Source organism: Callospermophilus lateralis, chromosome 18, assembly GCF_048772815.1.
Source record: "Callospermophilus lateralis isolate mCalLat2 chromosome 18, mCalLat2.hap1, whole genome shotgun sequence".
Lineage (NCBI taxonomy): Eukaryota > Metazoa > Chordata > Mammalia > Rodentia > Sciuridae > Callospermophilus > Callospermophilus lateralis.
Window position 1 is genome coordinate 63499625 of NC_135322.1, and position 18486 is coordinate 63518110.

At 64.1% G+C, this 18486-nt stretch overlaps 1 protein-coding gene across 8 annotated transcripts in view; it reads left to right on the top strand.

Annotated features, from left to right (window-relative positions):
- The window catches only part of Gse1 (Gse1 coiled-coil protein), a 204452-nt gene that overhangs the window by 103725 nt on the left and 82241 nt on the right, over positions 1 to 18486 (top strand). Inside the window, exon 1 of one of the 8 annotated variants that reach the window (XM_076839254.2) lies at positions 12874 to 14267. The exons of 6 other annotated variants lie outside the window; for them this stretch is intronic. In XM_076839254.2, coding sequence (XP_076695369.1) covers positions 14231 to 14267 — 37 coding nt within the window. In that variant the 5' untranslated portion in view covers positions 12874 to 14230. Of the gene's footprint in view, positions 1 to 12873; positions 14268 to 18486 lie in introns of those variants that run through there. One more of the 8 variants, XM_076839259.2, reaches the window with a different exon arrangement.

Sequence of the window (18486 nt, forward strand, 5' to 3'; positions counted from 1 at the left end):
CGGCTGGCTCAGGGCGGAGGCTGCGTCTGTCCGGTCCCGTGTTGGGCTGAGGGCAGGACACGCCGCTGCTCTGGCCTTGGACCCTGCCCACAAATGTCTTTTGGGGCCACCTGTTCTTAGAAGGGCCAGGAACCTGTCACGAAACAGCTCTGTCCTGAGTCCTGCCGTGGCCTGGGCGGTATGGTGACACTGGGACTGCGGGGGCTTGGGCTCTCCCCAGGAGTGCGCAGGCGCCCCCGGCCAGTCCTCAGCACAGGGCTCCCGGCTGCAGGGCACTCCACAGACTGTCTCTGTGCCCAGACTGGCAGGTCCAGGCCCAGCAGGCCCTGGAGTGACATCCTAGAACCATTTCTCTAAACTTGGATGATTTCCTCTGGCGTGTGCTGTCGTGGGGAGCTGGGTGGTATCTGGCCCCTACGGTGGCTCAGAGAGCGAGTGTCCCGCGCATCCTTACTTACAGGTATGGTGGCCACACCCGTGATCCTAGCGACTTGGAAGGCTGAGGCAGGAGGGTCCCAAGTTCCAGGCCACCTCAGCCACTCGGTCTCAGGAGAGAAAGGGCCAGGGCTACGGCTCCGTGGCAGACGCCCTGGGTTCAGTCCCCAGTTCTGCAAAACACAAAATTAAAATGGAGCCCGCTGACTGCCGCAGAGCTGGCTCGGACGGCAGGAGCCGGAGTGAGGCCCCCTCGAGGTTGCCCTCTGCCTACCTGGGCCTGCCCAGGACATGGCTCAGAAGGCTCCCCATCCCGGCCACGGCCAGGTCTGGGGACCACTCTGTGCTGTCCCTCGCTGGGGCTGGCTTCCATCCTTTGCTTCTCTAGTGGTCCCGACGTAGCCCACGGTGAGCAGCCACCGCTCAGGGTCGTCCATCGCTGTGGTTGAGGCCGAGCAACTCAGGCCCCTGGTGCGGCCCGGCCAGCCTGCGGCTGCCCTGCCCTCTGGGTGTGAGTGCCAGGACTCCAGGGGCCACGGAGCCGCTGCGTGCGCCTGCCTCCTGGGCAGCGTCCTCCGGCACCCTGTGCCCGCGCACCTCGCTGTCTTGGGCTGTGGGACATGCACCGCTCTTTCTTGGTGGCCCGTGGCTCCTGGGAGCACCTGGACCACACGGCCTGGGCGTGCAGACACGCTCACAGGTGCCTTTGCTCCTCCATCTGCGCCCTTCCCACCTGGGCCCGCGGTCCCCTTGGTGTGAGTGCGGTGGCCTGTCCTGGGCATGGCTGAGTGGTGTCCACTGGGGCCTTGGCCTGTTCCTAGGCTGGGTGCTACACATGCTGGCTCTCTCCTGGGGTCTGTGCTCTGAGCGGCTAGGTCCGGGCCTCGGGGAGCAGGTGCACGTGTGGCATAGTGTAGGTCCCCACGTGTCCGACGTGCAGGGCACCTGCTGGGACTCCCAGCCCGCAGCCCCCACAGCCCCTGCCCGGGCCCTCTCCGGCTGGCCCCTGGCAAGCCCTGCACCAGCCACAACCACCCCAGCCGCACTTGCCCCGCGAGCAACCGCCTCCTGGTGCCAGGATGACCATCACAGACGGCCCCCTGGTGGGGCAGACCACCAGCTGCCAGGCTGCTCCAACACCCCCGCCCCCGACCACCGCAGGGTCTCCAGGGGGCAGAGGGCCTTCCAGATGGGGAACCCAGGCTCGGCACTTCCTTCCCTCTCCGCCTGGGCCACGGGGGTCAGTGGGATGGTCCGGAAGCCCCCGCCCCCAGCCTCTGGGAGGTTTTCTAGTCGGGGAGGGAGGGGAGCGGCAGAGGGTAAAGGTTGGGCACCTTATCAGGCTCCCCAGAGAAGAGGATAAGAAAGCAAAGCCACTGTCACCCAGGGTGTGACCGTTTGCTGATAAGAGGAAGGCTGCGGGTAGCTGGGTGACAGCAGGGAAAGGAGAAGTGGGTAGGACCTCAGCAGGTCCTTGCCAGTGCCCAGGGCACCCGGTGAGACCCCCGCCCAGCGTGCCCGGGGTCACTTCCCCCTGCACCACCTCACAGCTGGCCCTTGTGGTCTCCCAAGGGGTGTGCGTGGAGCTCCTGCTGTATTCCAGACAAGCACTTATTGGGCACCCACTTTTCTCCAGGCCTCAGGCCCGGCTTTGGGATTCACAGATGGAAGACTCGTCAGGCTGAGCCGTGGCCTGCGGACACCGGGGGAGGACAGCCGCCCCGCCAAAGGGTTAGCCGGCTTCAGCGGTCATCAGGGAGGCTCCTGGGGTCTGGCTGGAGGCCAAGAAGCTCTGGGCTGCCACAGGCTCCCTGGCTGCCTCCGCCAGGGAGGCCAAGGCCTGGGCTGGCCCACTCTTCTGGGAACGCCGTCCACCCTGGCCTGGCCCTTGCAGTGGGCACGGGTGGAAGCAGGGCCCTTCCTGAGCATGGGGCAGGACGGCCACCGTGGTGCTGACCTCCAGGAGGAGCGACCTGGGGGAGGCCTTGCAGCCTCTGCCCTGGGCATGGACCTCCGTGGGGGCCTCCCATCCCCCAGGCACGAGCCTCACCAAGGCCTGGAATGTTCCGCACTCCCAGGTGGGGGCTCCTCCCTCCCCCTGGGGCCATGAGGGAGCTGAGGGAGGAGAGGTCTCAGGCCCCGGGGCAGGTGGGCTGGCCCAGGCCATCCTGCCCACTCTGGGCCGGCCATCCTACATGCCACCCTGCAGGGCTGTGTTGAAGGGCAAGGAGGGGCCTTGGCCTCTCCAAGGACATGTCGGGGTGACTGGGGTGGCGGCCGCACCGTGGAGGGACTGGGCACTGACCAGGCAGACCACTGATCCCAAGGGACATCCTGGAGGCACAAGATTGGCCTCTGGGCAGCAAGGGGCAGTTGCCCTGTGGTGGGGCCAGGTGCTCCCTGAGGAGGGGCCTGGCGTGGTCAGAGTGCCCCTGGCCTGCAGCCCGTCAGGAAGAGCCAGAGTGGGCGGTCAGGCCCAGCCAAGCCAACGAGGAAGCGCAACAGCTCGTGAGATTCAGATGCCCTGCCGTGGCCGTATGGCGGGCGGCCAGCACGCAGTGCCCACTCCTGCGTGGTCACCTCCTCTGTCCCCTAGACACTGAAGAGCAGGAGTGGCCAGGTGAGAGGAGCCTCCGGCTCCTCACGGGCACTTGTGGGCAGGTGGTGGCAAGAGGGTGGACAGAGGAGCCAGCGGCGGAGCCCCAGGAGTCCTGGCACCAAGCCAAGTTCTGAAGACTCGGAGGCAAAGCTAAAGGAGGCCCAGGGCTCGGCGGCCCAGGCCAGCTGCCCGGGAGCGGACACTCTGGGTGGAGGACCTGTCCACTCCCTGGAAGCTTCCAAAGCCCCAGAGCAGCTGGACGGGCCCCATGCCCAGCCAGGTGACATGCCGGCCCCCACGAGCCGTGCCCTGGACGGCTTCAGCCCCAGCCCAGGTCTCACGGCTCCTCCCTTATTCCGTCACTGCAGCAAGGCCCTCGCGGCATAGTGAGGGGACAACAGGTGACAGAAAACATCCATTAAGCTCAGGGACAAAGGGCTGCCAACCCACAGTGAGGGTCTCGGGTGAGAGTGGTGTGCAGGGCCATGGGACTCTCGAGGTGTGACGCTCAGGTAGCCTGTGGACAGCTGGGAGGGAGCTGAAGCCAGCCCAGTGCCAAGGCCCTGGGGCAGCAGGGAGCCCCCAGAGCCACGCCTCACAGCAACCCCAGAGTCCGTCCTCCCTGGGCAGATTCGCACCAGCAGACCAGCCTGCCCCCAGGATACCTGGAACAGAGGGGACCAGAGGACAGAGGCTGGCCATTCAGACCCACGGCTGACCAGCCATAGCCACGGGCTTTTACTTTTCTGCCTTTGCCTTGCCCTTCATCCTGGCCAGGACCGTGAGAGCTCCTGGTGGCTGGCGGGGGCGAGGGAGGGACGTCTCTGCCCTTGTCCACCTAGGCCTGCTGCCCACTGGGTCTTCCCACACGTGTTGGCAACCAAGCCACCCGCGTCCCCAGCAGCTGTCCCCTCCCAGCCCGGGCCCTCCTGATCTCCACTGTGGGTCCTTCCTTCCTTTCAGAAGCTGCCAGGGAGCTGGCCCTGGGCCTGGGCTCAGCGGGAGGTGTCTTGAGCGAGCCTTGGAGGCAGCCAGGGGGCTTGGTTTTGGACTTTGCCACCCTCTGAGGCCCTGGGGAGGCCGAGGGGGAGGCCGAGGCAGAAGCAGGTCAGTGGGGGAGCTGCTCTGGGAAAGCACCAGGCAGGAGGTCCCTTCCTGTGAGCCTCCCACACAGGTGTTAGGCCACCTGCCGTCCTCCTAGCCCCTCCTCCCTGCCTCCCTCCTGCCCTGGGGTGCTTCTGAGACTTTACCCCTGCTCTCCGTGGTCCTTGGAGGGGCCAGCAGCCCCCAGCTCCGCCATTCCGTTCCGGCCAGCATGGTGTCCACCGTGGGTGCTCCTCCAGGCCTGGGGCTTGCCCAGCTTTGGCCCTGCAGGGGCAACTCTGTCCTTCCCGTCTTCTTGGGGTCCTTCCCACTCCTGCAAGTGGCTTAATTAAGGAGCTGTGCCGTTTATTTGTGTGTGGACCCGGCTAATTGGCGTGTTTGTCTTTCCCGTCCTTCCCAGCTGGACAGAGCGTTTGAACAACACACGCGGAGAGCGGGGGTCTGCAGCACAGTGGCTGCTTCTGAAAACCTGCTCCGCGTCCAGCTATTAGCCGCGTGCGTGCTTTGCCGCCGCAGCCACAAGCCCGTAAGCACTTAATTGTGGGTGCAGTTAGTCAAGGCGGGCGCTCTCTGCGGATTTCAGGGGTGAGGGAGCCTAATCACACCTGCAATCGAGTGCTTTAGCGGGGACAAAGATGCCCGCTCAGCTAATTGCAGCCACCAACATTGCCCCCGCAGAAAGAATCCCTGGCAGAGGCTCTGGGAGCCGGGCCACGGGCCTCACAAGGACCCAGAGCTGCAATCACAGCGGCGGGGGGGGCTTGTCTGGCCTGGAAGACGAGCTCTGCGCGGCCATCACACCACTGGGCTGCGCTCCGCCCAGGAGGCCGCTGGCTTTTCATTAGCGCTGGCCTTTACACAGAGGAGGGTCACGGAGGAGGGACACGGGGGCACTGGCCTCCTCTCGCCCAGCCACTGCTTTCCTGAGCTTGCCTGCAGGTCCTGCTGAGGTCCTGCGGGCAGGGCAGGGCTCTGGGGTCAGGCCTGGAAGGAGGCAGAGCCCCTGCCCTGTGGGCGTCTGTCCTGGTGGGCGGTGGGCGGTGCTGCTCCTCCTGGGATCTCCTCCGCCCTAACGGTGACCTCCCTCTGCTGGCCTCGGGCAGAGCGCCTGACCTGCCTCCCGAGGGCCCCCTGGAGGCTCCTGGACCTGCTTCTGTCTGCTGTTGTTGCGGCTGGTTCCGGATCAGGGAGCGAGACCCCTGGTGACTTGTGTCCCGGCTCTTTCTGACCCGGTGCCGGTCAGGGTGGAGGGACTTTTCGCAGGTGTGAGTCAAGGCCAGGGCCCAGGCTCTTCTTCAGGACTTGGGTTTGCCCCTGGCAGGCGCCCGGCAACAAGTCTGCTTTGAAGGCACCCTGCACAGCCCCGGGCTGATGGCCACACCCCCACTCAGAGCTGGGCAGGCTCTTCTTTGGAGTGGGCTCCCTGTGGGAGGGTCTCCTAGGGCCCACCTCATGCCCAGGCTGTGCCCCTGTCCCCTGGACCTCCCAGGCCATAAAAGCAGAAGCTCAAGTTTCTCAGGATCTGCAGGCAGCCGCGTCCCCTGCTGGGTGAGCTCTGGGCGCCCTGTCCCTGTCCCTCCGGCCTGCTCCCTCAGTCGGCGCAGCTCTGGGTCTGTGCTTTTCTAGCTTTTGGGTTGATGCCGGGGGCTGTTATGAGCAAAGCCCCTCTCCAAGCAGGGCGCTGTGTCGGGATAGGGGCAGGGGACAGAGCCTGGAGGAGAGGGGTGGGGGGCAGCAGGCACTGCATCCAGAGTGGCCAGGGCAGCAGCAGAGGGGAGCCCGAGACGGCTGGGCAGGGGTGGGGCTGAAGGGCCGGAGCAGGAGCACCCACCGGACAGGGCCGCCCAGCAAGCAAAGCCGCCCTGGAGTGCTGGGCGTGGGCTGGGCTCTGCTAGAGGCCAGTCCCCCCTGCTGGACCCTGCAGAGCAGAACCAGAGCCTGGAGGAGGCTGCAGAGTGGGCCCCGTGGTCACCGGCTGACACAGGGCCTCTGGTCTCCCTGTCCCACTAGCCCTCAGGCAGAGTGCAGACTGGGCTTGGGGCAGGGATGGGGTGGCCTCGCCTGACCTGGCAGGTCCTGTCCCCCAGGTGTGCAGGCCACATGCACAGCGCAGAGGCTCTTCCCGGAGCTGGGGGGGGGGGGCTGGCCTGAGAGCCCCTTTCTTTGTTTGTTGTGCTGAACCCGAGGGCACCTGGACGGTGAAGGGCCAGTGGGAGGCCAGGCTCCTGGGGACCGTGTGGGCGAGCTGGAGCACAGGCCCCACACAGCTGGGTCAGCCCGCTCTGCGCCCCTGGTCTGACCCTCCTGACGGGGTCCTGTCCCTGCTGCACAGGGGGCCCTGGGAGGAGCCGAGAGGGGGCAACACCAGGTGGGCACCAGGTGTCAGGAAGCCTGGGACGGCGGCTTTCAGGACTGCGCCTGGCACAGCTCGGGTGGGCGTGGAGCGGGCCCGGGGCTCCGGCTTTGCGGGGCAGCCCCTGTCCTCGTGGCCCGGATTCCGACATGGGGCGGGAGCAGGGGGCTCTGGGTGCCGGTGCTGCGGGCACGGGGAGGGTGTGACGCGCACTGGCTCCGCAGGGAAGGAGGGGCCGAGTGCTGGGGCAGCTTTCTCGTGGAAATCCTTCGGTTTCCTAAATGTCAGAGCGAGCAGATGGTGCGTCTGAGTTTTATTAATCATGGGCTCACGGGCTGGGAGCCTGCGGGATCACTCGGCCCAAGTGTCCTACAGAGGAGGAGACAGAAGGCCAGAGCAGGCCAGAGCCCCGCTGCCCTGGGATGGGGGCAGACTGCAGTGGACCGGCGTCCTCTCCTGTGCCTCAGCCCCAGTACTGTCCTGCCTCCAGTTGATGGCTGAGGTGGACATGGTCCTGGGGTAGTCCACTTCTAGAGCACCCCAGAGACTGGCTCTGGGACATGGGGTCAGGGCTGTGATTGCAGCCGGTGTCCCAGCACCTTGGTTCCGCCCGAGTTTGCTGTGGAGGCTGAAAGCAGGGAAGTAGGGACCCAGCCACTCGGTTCCTGGTCTGTGGGTGGCTCTGCCTTTGTCACCACCCCAGCCCAGGCTCCAGTGGTGGCCACAGTGAGGGTGTCCTTTGAGCACGGGTGGGTGGGGCCACGTGTGGTGCCCAGGGTCCTGCAGGGCACAGGGTCACCTGGCCCAGAGGCCGACATGGCAAGGGCGTCCTGGCCATCTTCAGAGAGGACAGGCCACGGCCAACCAGGCTGGGCAGTCCAGCCAGGTCCTGCCCCCTCTTCCCCACAGGTCTCCCTGTCCTCCGCCCTCCATGGGGACATGTCTGAGCCCACGGGGGTCCTGGGGACGAGCCCCAGCACAGGGCATCCCCACCGTGGGGCCAGCACCAGTGCAGTCAGGAGGAGCCGCGCGGCCCATGTCCCCGAGTCCCAGGTGACTGTGCGTCACTGCAGCAGGTGCCCACCGCGGGTCAGGTCAGGTGGGCTGGGTGCTGGAGGTGCTCTCTCTCCACGCAGGGCTGGGGGTCATCCTGGACAGACCCCGCTGCACAGACCAGACGGCACGTGGGGGACCATGCCGGGGCCTGGGCCAGGCCTGCACATGGCCGGTCAGTACCGCGTTAAGTTCTCTTGCCCACAACTCGGCCCTCTGGCCCCGGGCAGCTGCATGGGAGGCTGGGCTGAGGGCAACGTGTTTGGAGAAAGGCCAGTCCCCAAGGACTCGTGTTGCCACTGACCCCCAGGCCTTGGGGGCCACGGGACAGGGCAGGCCTCAGAGTCGCCCCTCAGAGGCTGAGCCTCAGGAAGGTGGCTGCGGCCCCTGGGCAGTGGCCACACTGACGTCACCCCAGCCTGCCCGTGGGTGTCAGCAGAGGGTGAGGCTGGAGGGTGGGCACGTTGCCCACGAGGTCCTCCTCCCCCTCTGGGGCCACCCTGCCCCGGCCACCCTGCCCAGGGCCTCTGGACGCTGCAGCCTTACTCAGGCCAAGCAGCGCTGAAGCACAGCTGGCCTAGGTGGCGCCCAGGGTGCAGGGCCCGGCATTCCACAGGTACAGAGGTGACAGCACGCGTGAGTGTCCTGTAGCCGCTGTGACGCGCTGCTACAAGCTGGGCAGCAGAATTCACTCTGAGGGCCCAGGAGGACGGAAGTCCTGAGCCCTGTGTCACGGGGGGGGGGCCCAGGGAGGCTCTGGGGGCCCAGGGAGGCCCTTCCCGCCCCAGCGCCTGGTGGCTCAGGGGCTCCTCAGCTTATGGCCCGTGGCTGTGTCCCTGCCTCTGGCCTCCCAAGGCCTTTACCCCTGTCCTCTTTCCTCTTCTCCTTTTTAGATAAGGACACTGGTCCCTGGGTTTGGGGCTACCCCAGGGCCCGGGCAGGGCAGCCTGAGGGTCTGAACTTGCCTGGCCACACAGACCCTCCTTGGGAACAGCTCCGCTCACAGGCGCGGGGCCGGGGACTGTGCCCACCCACTCCACCCACTTAGATGGGGCAGGGAGCAGCCCAGACCCCAGGCACCAGCAGACCCTAGACCAGACAGACGCTGGAGCCCCTGAGGGTGAGGTTGCTCACAGGTGGCAGCAGCACCTGGGCCTGTGGAATGTCACAGTGAGGTGACCTTGGACCTGGCTTGTTTTGGACACAGCACGCCCATGACCTAAGGACCAGAGCCTGCCCAGGGAGGAACCGGGCATGTGGGTCCCCAGCATGCCCCTGGGCCGACCTCACTCCTCTGGGCTTCCTGTCCTGGGGACAACACTTGGTGACAGTCAAGTGGTGTGTGTGTGTCCTGGGGGTGGGCAAGTCCCAGCAGAGGCCACACCCACAGGAAGGCACAGAGCCTGCTGGTCACCTCAGCCCCAGGGCTGCCGTTGCTCCACCCATCTTCTGGAAGGCAGGAGTGAATCACCCCATTTCCAGTTGGAGAAACTGAGGCTGAAAACATTGATGTCATTGCCCGAGTTGGGGGGTCCCAACTGGAGACGGGGTCTAGTCTGTCTGACTCCAACCCTCATGGTCGGGAACACAGGCTTTAGAGCCAGCTGGGGCTCAGACTCTGCCACCTATTGGCTGTGTGTCCTCTGGCAGGGCGCCCGACCTCTCTGTGCCTCATCTGGAAACTGGAACTCCTCAGGGTGACCTTGAACAGGACTGTGGTGAGGATCCAGTGTGTTATCATAGGAAGAGCTCAGAACAGCAGGCCGCACCAACAGCACCAGAAGAGCCGCTGCCCTTCCCCTCCTAAAGGAGGCAGGCCGCCAGCCCCTGGAGGGCCTGCCCAGCCAGCCATGCTGTCCCCCTTTCCTGGAATCTGTGGGGAGCAGCTCCCTTGCACCTTCTCCAGAAGATGAGGTGGCCGCCGGGCCTGGGGCCGCCTGAGCAGGCTGGGTGCAGCTGGCAGCCGCGGCCTCCCTGGCATGCGCTGGGAGGCTATTTTTACTGTGTTCTGCTGACTCTGAGCTGTCTGTGCTGCTCTGTGCTGAGGCAAGGGCAGCCCCGCTAGAGGGAGTCTGGGCCCCTCCATTTTGAAGGTGCAGTGGTGGGGGTGGGGAGGGGCCCTGCTAGCAGGCAGCCCAGCCTCCAGCTCTGTCCCCACTGAGAAATGAGGCCCTTGCTTGGCCCCCCAAATGCGGCCCTGGGAGGTGGGGTCCACTCTTCCTTGACTTCCTGCCATGCGGGCAGGGGTCTCCCAGGGAGGTGGGGGGAGAGTTTGCCCTGCAGTGTCCCCAGCCTTCAAGAAGGGCCACTCAATCGGAGGCTGGGTTCTGGGAGGCCCAGCGGGCCTTGCTGTCTCTACTCCATAAATGCCTGACCCCTCCCCAGAGGAGACCTGGACGGACGGACGGACGGACGGACAGGGCACGGCCACACCCGTGAAATCTGGAGGATGCTGCCTCCCTGGACACCAGGCAGCTAGCTGGTCCAGGTGAGGCCCAGCCCGGCTGCGGCTTCCATCCCCAGCCAGGCCATCGCACCCCCAGAGAAGGGCTGGCTCCCCCTGGGAATGAATGGCTATAGTGATGGGTTCCAAAAACCCCAGCCAAGCCACAAGGGCCAGTGGGAAGGGGAACTCCATCCAGCTCCGCGTTCAGCCACATTAGGCAAACAACCGAGCCATTCATCCGTGTGCGGCCGGGAAGCTGCCGCCAGGCCTGCCGGGGTGCCTCCTATTTTTCAGCTGTTTGGCATCAGGTCGGGACCTGGGGTGCCACCCCCTCCCGTAGTGCCTCTCATAATCTCACATTTTCCTCCCCTACCAAGGTCCTCATCACCAGGAAATGTCACTAGCCTACTCTGAGATGGCAACTCAGGGCAAAAAGAGCTTAGCCATCACTAGAATCTTGGGCTGCCTCTTCCCGAGGGTGGGGCTCCAAGCAATTAGGGTTTGGCCTGAGCATTTTAAGATCATGCAGGCACTCAGCTCCTTACTGGGGGAGTGTGTGCCTTTGACAGGGAGCCCCATAGGCTGCAGGAGGCCCCAGCTCCTGGGCCTCTTCTCTGGGCTGCTTCCTGGTCCTTGGCACCCAGGAGCCAGGCACCCTGGACCTCGCCCAGGCTTGTCTGGCCTGGCCTCCTGGTTTCAGTCTTCAGGGCCCCGGTGGCTGTCCTGCACAGAGGCCAGGCCAGTGGGAAGTCCAGAAGAGAGTGCCTTCCCCACCCCCAGGGGCTGGGTGCCTTCTCCACAGGTGGCTCCCACTTGGAAGCTTCTCTCTGGATCTCTTCCCCACTTTAGCAGGGGAAGGGGGGCGCTGGCAGATTGGGGGAGCGTCCCTCCCTCTGCACCCTGCCTATGATTGGCCCATAATTACAGGTTTATTGCCTGTGCAGCTATTGTGTAATGACATGTTTGCAAATTAATTTTTATGGCTCCTGCCATTAACATATACAGTAGAGGAAGGTTTGGTATTAATTACTACTGTTGTTCCTGTAATCCCGGAGAATTAAAAACCAATAAAAGAATGACAACAGAAACTGATAGTTTAGGGTCTTTTAAAAATAGTTTATTCCAACCCCCCCCCCCCCAAGTAGTATGGAGATTTCCCAAGCTGGTAAGGGTGAGGTGTGGGGGCAGCCTCCCGGCCGTCTGCTGCCGTCTTGGAACCCCCCACTCCCAGAGGGGCGCAGATTGTGCAGCACGCGGGTGATAAGTGGGTGACAAACGGGTGGGAGCCCGAAGAGGGCCCGGAGGGGCGGGAGCGGCTCTAGGCCCAGGCCTCATTCGGGCTGGCGGGTGCCCCCCTCGCAAGGTCGCGGCGAGGGCCACGGGAGGCGCGGGGAGCGCGCCGCCCGCAGCCCCGGAAACAAAGGGCCGCTGCCGCCGAGGGCCTGGCGCGACCTCTGGGGTCAGCGCGGGGCGGAGCGGCTAGATGCCGGCGGCGGCGCGGGCGGCCAGTTTCCTCCGGGTCCGCAGCCTGGCGCCCTCCCTGGGCCGCGAGCACGGCCGCCCGCGGAGGGGGCGCCAGGCGGCGCGCAGCGGGGGCCAGTACTGCTCGCACCCCGAAGCCGGGCCCTGGGGGAAGGCACCGCCTGCGCACTGCGCCCCAGCAGTTGGCGGCGCGGGGAGGAGCGCCACCCGCCCCGCGCTTGGAGCGCTCCGCCCAGCCCATCTAAGATTTTCCTGGCGGGGGGTTGGTGAGTGGCACTGAGGGCTCAGAAGGCACCCAGGGTCCTCCCATCTCCTCCAATTTGCCCTCCAGAGCTTTCCTCTGGGGTATCGTATTCCTGGAGTTCAGCTGTCATCTGAAGCCACCGCGTTTATCAGGGACGGGGGGCTGCCGCTGGGGACCCCTGATTTACACAGGGGTTGGAGAGCGTTGGCAGGAACCCAAGCCTAGCGTGACCGTGGTGTCCGGCTACGCGTACCTGCGGGCTCAAGCCTGTTCCTCAAACTATGATTGTATCTGGGGTCAAAAGGTGACCTCATAGTGTCACCAAGGCGTGATTCCGGCTGGTTGTGCCACCGAGGGGCCCTTCAGGAGGTAAAAGGGCTTGAAAATAAATTGTCACATCTGAGAGGCAGCTTTGCCGTGTGCGTTTGGAGGAAGGAGGGGCGTGGGTAAATGGATCCTGTCTCTTTAAAATCGCTGGGCTGGACAATGAGCGCACAGGATGTGGTTTGGCGGCAGGGTTTTTTCCCCTTCGATTTGGGGAATTATCACATGGGGCCTTCTTGAGCTGGTGTGAAAGAGAGGCGGCGTGGGGAGGAGAGATACAGGCTGCACACTCACACACACGCTCTGTGCAGTTGATCGTTTTCTTAAACCAAATTAGCCGGGGCTCTCGTTACTATGGTGCAGCCGGGGCTTGCAGAATCCCGGTAATAGCATTTATTAGGTCTATTTGCCTGGAAGCATGCCTTCCCGGATCTGATAATGCACCAGTGCAGCGAGAGTGTGGGAGATGGTATCAAGCATTTGATTACACTTGCAACAGGGATTTTTGTTGGGGTGGGGGGGTGAAAGGAGGGAAACCAACTGCCCGCCCTGGGAGCTCACCAGGGCAGCGGCGAGTGCGTTTCCGCAGCTCGCCGTGGGCTTCACAAAAGGCTGCCCGCAGCCCCCGGGGCGGATTGGGGATCCTCCTCCGGGTGCGGGCGGAGGGTGAACTCCCGGCTCCCGCAGCTGTCAGACGTGGGTGGGGAGGGCGGGCGGGCGGGCAGCCAGAGCGCGGAGTTGGGCAGCCGGAGGGTGGGGGGACCAGCGGCGCCCGCAGCCGCCCACTGTTTGCAAACGGCCTCGCTTTGGGGCAGAGGGGAGCACCCTGCCGCCGGCGCAGCACGCCCCGGGCTCTCGGTGCCCCGATCCTGTCCGCTTGGACCTGCGGCCCGGCTTCTTGGCCGCGCGGAGGGGAGATCGCAAGTGAAACTATTATTATCACCCTGCGAAGCCTGGAGCTCCTGGAAGATGCCGCGTAGAGACGGAAGGAGCCGCCCCCGCCTGCAGCCGCCCGCCGCTGCGCCCCTACCCTCTCGCTTTCATTAGGGGAGACAAATCTGCTGTCAGGCAGCCAGCTTTCCAATTTACCGATAATGATTCTTGCATGAAAATTGATCGAGGGGCTCTCCACCGCCGTGCGCTCTCGCCTCCCCGCTCTCCTCCGGCTCCTCCGGCCCGGGCTCGAGCCCCCGCGAGTTCTTTCTCCTCCTTCCCCACCCCCTCCGTCTGAGTCAGTGGTGGGACGCCGGGCCAGGAGATAACCCAAGGGGGGTGGCGGCGCTGGCGAGGGGGAGGGGAGCGGCCCTCGGCCTGCCTCCCCTGCCCGAGACTTGTTTGCCATCGCTGCCTCTTTTATTTACGAGGCGAAATCGCCCCCTCGGTACTTCTTGGCTGTTTGGGTATTAATTTTCTCCTCTCCCCTCTCCCGCGCGCCCCCTCCTCCTCTCCCCCACCCCCCTCCTCACCCAGTAGCTAAGGGGAAACGAAAACAAAGCCGATTTCTCCTTGGCAACAAGAGATACCCCCTCCCGCCGCCCCCCTTCCTTTTCCCTTCTGGTTCTGAACGAGAAACCCTGTTGGAAACAGGTCTCTTGACCCTCGCCCTTGACATTCAAATGGCTGAATGGAGGAGAGATTGCTACTCGCACGTCTTGGGGGCTGCTTTTTTTTTTTTTCCCTCTCTCTTCCCTCTCTCCTCTTTTTCTTTCAAATGAGTAATCCCTGAAGATCTTAACCCCCCAATTTCATCACCCTCACCTCCCCCCTTTATTTTTCTCTCGCTCCTCTTTGCTCTCCCTCCCGCTTCCCTCCACCAGCTCCCCCCTCCTTTTTTTATTTGCATCTCAAGTCCAAAAGGCAGAAAATACACACGCGGCGAAGACACCGGGCAGCCGTGGAGGCTCGGCCCGTCCTTGGTCGTCAATCACCTCATTGTGGATCTGCCAGGGCCAAGGTGGCCGAAACTGCCCGGGGCTGGCCTGAGAGAGCGCCTTTTGATCATCTTAGGGGGGGCTGATTTTTTTTTTTTCCAGCCACTCTCGGGATCGCTTTTCTTGCCTTTATTTTATTGTTTTGGACATTTTTGAGCGCCGTGGCTTGGACGGTGCTTTTTGTTTCATTGCTGGGTTTTAATATTTTTCATTTCCTCCTTCGTCCCTCTCTGGCCACTATGGAATTCTAATCTGAATCATGTTTGGATTGAAGCCGCCTCTGTATTACTTACCAGGTAAGCGAGCTGTGCGCCTCCCCGTGCCCTCCCTCGCCGCCCGGGCCGGGGTCGGGGCTGCGGGTGGGCGCGCGCGGCCAGGTGCGCGGGGCGCGCGGGAGCCCGGCCGGCCCGCCGCCCGCCGGTGCGCGTCTCGCTCTTTTGTCTGCCCCGAGCCGGCGGCGCGGCGCGGGGGCCGGGCTCTGCGCCTCCCGGGGCGAGTCGGGCGCCCGGTGTGAAGTTACTTTCCCGCGGGCCGCGGCGGCCGGGTGGCGCCCCGGTCCCGGGCTCCCTCTCCTCCCGGCCGCGGCCCGGCGCGCCCCCGCGACGCCCGGCCGCCCTCGCCCCCTCCTGCCGGGATTCCCTGGAAGGTTTTGTTCTTCCGAGGCCGGAGGAGGGGACCGGAGCTCGGGAGGGCACCGCTTCCTGTTTCCTCCACCTTCCTGCGCTGACAGCAGCCGCCCTGTAACTTTCTGTTTCGGGCCAGTCGCGCTTTCAGCCCGGAGGGGAGGCGAGGGGGCGGCCGCGGCAGGTCTGGGGAGCCCCTCCTGAGTTTGCCTTGTTTGGACCTCGAGACCTTAAGAATACTTGCGTGTAGTTCAAGGGCGCGAGCCAAGGGCCCCTGGGAGGGAGGTGGGAGCCGAACCCTGCCCCCGTCCTCTCCTCCAGTGCCCCTGGGCCCCTGGGGTCGGGAGTGATCCCAGGCGCCCCAGGTGGGGCCACGTGACCGAAGGTCGTGAAGGCTGTGCGTGTGGCCGCTTGTTCTAGGAATGAGCTGTTTTTATTTTCCTCCCTTCCTTTGAGCTTTGTCGCACAGTTCTGTGTAGTTGGGGTGCCCATGGGGTGCAGAGGGAGGAGAGGAAGTTCCTGGCCTTTCTCGTTCTGCAGGGTGGCTGCCCTGCAGGTTTATTTCTGAATTGTTTTGCTGGGGAAATGCGCACGTGGCAGGGGGTTGGGTTTTGTGTCTTTCCCTTGTATTAGAGGCTCCTGTCACTTTTGCCCGGCTCACCCCAGCCCCCTGCAAGGAGGTGCGGGGGCAGGAAGGGCCTGGGCAGCACCCAGGTCCTGTGGAGCCAGCCCTGGCCGCCCGGAACCAGGGAAAACATGGTCACCGAGTTAGCAGCAGGGTGAAGGGTCACGGGAGATCCCAGCCGACAGAAAATGGCTGAGGAGGAAGGGCTGCAGGCCCTCTGCACTGCTCTCCTGGGTCTGTGGCTGCTGGAGTTTACAGCCCTTGCCAGGGACCCGCCAGGTCTGTGTCTCCTGCCGGTGTCTGCACCATTTTCATAGGGTTTCTCAGGGTCTCCATTTCATTCTTGGTCTCTTTTCCCCCTCCACAGCCTGAGATGCAAATCAGCAACCTCAAATGTGGCTTTTCCCCTCTCTCCACACTTCCCTTAACAGCTCCAGCCAAAATTAGAATGGGAATCCCCAACTTCCTAAAGGGCTGTGTTCTGCACAAGGACCGAGCCCTCGGAACCTGAGACGCCACCCCCCACAGCATCTGTGTGGCGGGTGAGAGCTGAGGGCCGGGCGGTGGGCTTCACCCTGGGCCCTGGATGCAGCAGTATGCCCCTGCTGTGCCTGCCTGTACCTTGGCCTCCCTGGGTGTGACCAGGGAGAGCCCTTGGCTGTTTATCTCCAGCGTTGAGACCTCAGGGCAGCCTTGTGGCAGGGATGAGTCTCCTAGGTACAGGGCGCTTGGAGGCGCAGGTGTTTGTAATCTACACCCACTTCACCTGCCACCGGCGGCTGCAGGCGCATACATATGCATCAGGTGACCGATTTTCTGTTTACACTGGGAGCTTTGGAAAGAAGGGGGATTCAGACTAGAGGTTCAAAGCAACCAAGGAAAAACCAGCCCTGGCTGGGATGCAGCCACAGCGGCCAGGCTGCAGGGCAAAGCCCCCACCCCACTCAGCCCGAGCCCTGGGAGGCTGGGGGCATGGCACCAGCCTGTGGGTGAAGGTCCCCTGACTGAGGTTAGTGGTTTTGAGTGGCCCTGCCTGGGTGACAGCCCATGGTGTCAGCGTCCTATTCAGGGTGGGGGTTTAAGTGGGAAGGAATGTAGGGTTACAGTCACATCCTGGAGTGTGTGGTGGTGGGGCAACAGCAGTGGCTTCGTCCCTTGCGCTGCACTGGTGTTGGGGACCCCCCTGTCGGTCCCACTCCCTCCTGGGCAGGGGCCGGCATCTGCCCATTTCACAGATGAGCAGTGTGAGGCCCAGAGGGTTCAGCAGTTCTCCTGCTTAGAAGGGACCTGCTGTGCTGGGTAGGGAAGCGGGGTCTGGGTGTGATGGGCAGCCTGTGGCCTGAGGTGAGGGGCAGAGCCCCCATCCAGAGCAGGATCCCAGCTGCTCTGGAGCCTCTGGGCCCTGAGTTCTGACCCTGAAGCCAAATCCCATTGAGGTATTTGTAGCCACCAGAGGCCAGAACCTGCCCCTGCAGCCGTCCCCGGGGCAGCCACTTGGCATCAAGCGAGAACATGAGTCCAGGTGGGTCTGGAGTCCAGCTCTGCCCTTCATGCTGCTGCCGGGGCAGGTGACCCGCTCCCCTTAAAGACTTGGCTTTCCCATTGGTAAAATGGGACCCTCGATTGGGTCTCCTGGGGTTGGTGCTGATGGGTGCTGTCCTGCCAGGGTAAATAAAGTTTTATTGGCACCCAGCCACGCCCACTCCTCTCGGTCCATTCTCCGCAGCAGCTTCCACACTGTGGTGGCAAAGCAGAGTGGTGGCAGCGGAGACCTAAGGTGGCCTGGCCTAAAGGACAGCTCGTCCTTCGCAGAGAAGGTTGGCCCGCCTTCTGGACAAGGGAAAGGGACTGAGTCCTCCAGGCACTGGGGTCGGGCCTGGGGCAAAATGATTGCAGAGAGTCCCCAGCTCCTTGGTGACGGAGTCCTGGACTGGGCCTCCCCTGCTCCCCAGTGTCTTGCCTCTTGTGCTCCTTGCTGGCCGGGGGAGGGGGGGGCCGGGTCAGGAGTGCCAGGCACAGAGGCCTGCCCTGCGGGGTGAGCAGGCAGGCCCTTCTGGAGGCACGTGCACCCCGGCTCCCCTTCCTGAGCCCCCAGACTGGGCTCCACACGGGTGGGGTCTGTGTGTCTCCCTCGTTCTGGGCTTTGTGCCAGGCCCATGATCACAGTCATAAAAACTAAATAATAATAAAGAGAAGGAAGAGGTCCTGCCACTCCTCACACCGGGCGGCTGCTCCTCAGAACACCTCTGGGTGGTCAGGCTGCTCTGGTCCTCCCTGACCGCCAAGGAAACTGAGGCACAAGAGGTCCAGGTCACACCAGCAGTCAGCGGTGCAGCGGGGTGCTGACCCCAGGCCGGCCGGCAGGCTCCAGAGTCCTTGCTTAATAAATATTTGTTGAACGTGTAAGGGAGGAGGCGGCCAGCAGGGCGGAGGCGCCCCCCTGGCCCCTTATCTGGTTCCTGGAGGGAGAGACTGCTGGCTGTCAGCTGACCCACCCACGGTGAACTCTGGGTGACCCCAGCCTCCCTTAGGGTCCCTGTCCACTCCCAGGAAGGACACTCCAGGCCTGGTGAGGAAACTGAGGCCCAGAGAGGGCTGGCGAGCTCTCCTCTGCAGCTGCCCTCGGAGTCCCCGCTGTACCACTGACTGCTGGTGTGCCCTGGACCTCCCTGGAGGCCCACCGAGGCCACACCGAGTCCTCAGGAGCTGGCTGGGCCTGGCCTGGTCCCACCTAAGAACAGCCTTGGGTGGACATGTCAGAAACGGGCCTTCCCTGCCCAGGGCCGCGGCCCTTGGAAAAGTGAGGCGGTGGCCCATAGGGAGCCACCAGCTGTGTCCACCCGCCCTCTGGACTTCAGAAAGTCCCAGTGCGGGGCTGGGTGTGGGCTCTGACAGGCCCACCTGGGCTGGGGGCAGTGTCTGGGGCCGGGGGAGGCCAGCAGCTCAGGAAGCAGGGTGGTTCCCTGGGTCACCAGCCTATGCCCTGCTCCTGGTTGGTGGCGGGGACCTGGCTGGTCATGAGCAAGCCCGGGGCGTGGGGGGCTGCGCGATTGGGAAGGCTGCTTATTTACAGCTCGGGCCGGGGATTCTGACTCCAACTAGCACTTTCCAGCAGCCACCAATTAATCTTGATACCCCTGAGAAATGGGGAGGGCTGGGGGCCCTTTTGTCCCAGCTGCAGCCTGGCCCTTCTCAGAGGGGCCTGGGGGGGGGTCCCCTGCTCAATTTGGTTCTCATTAAGCTCTTGCTCTGCCTCCCTCCCCGCCC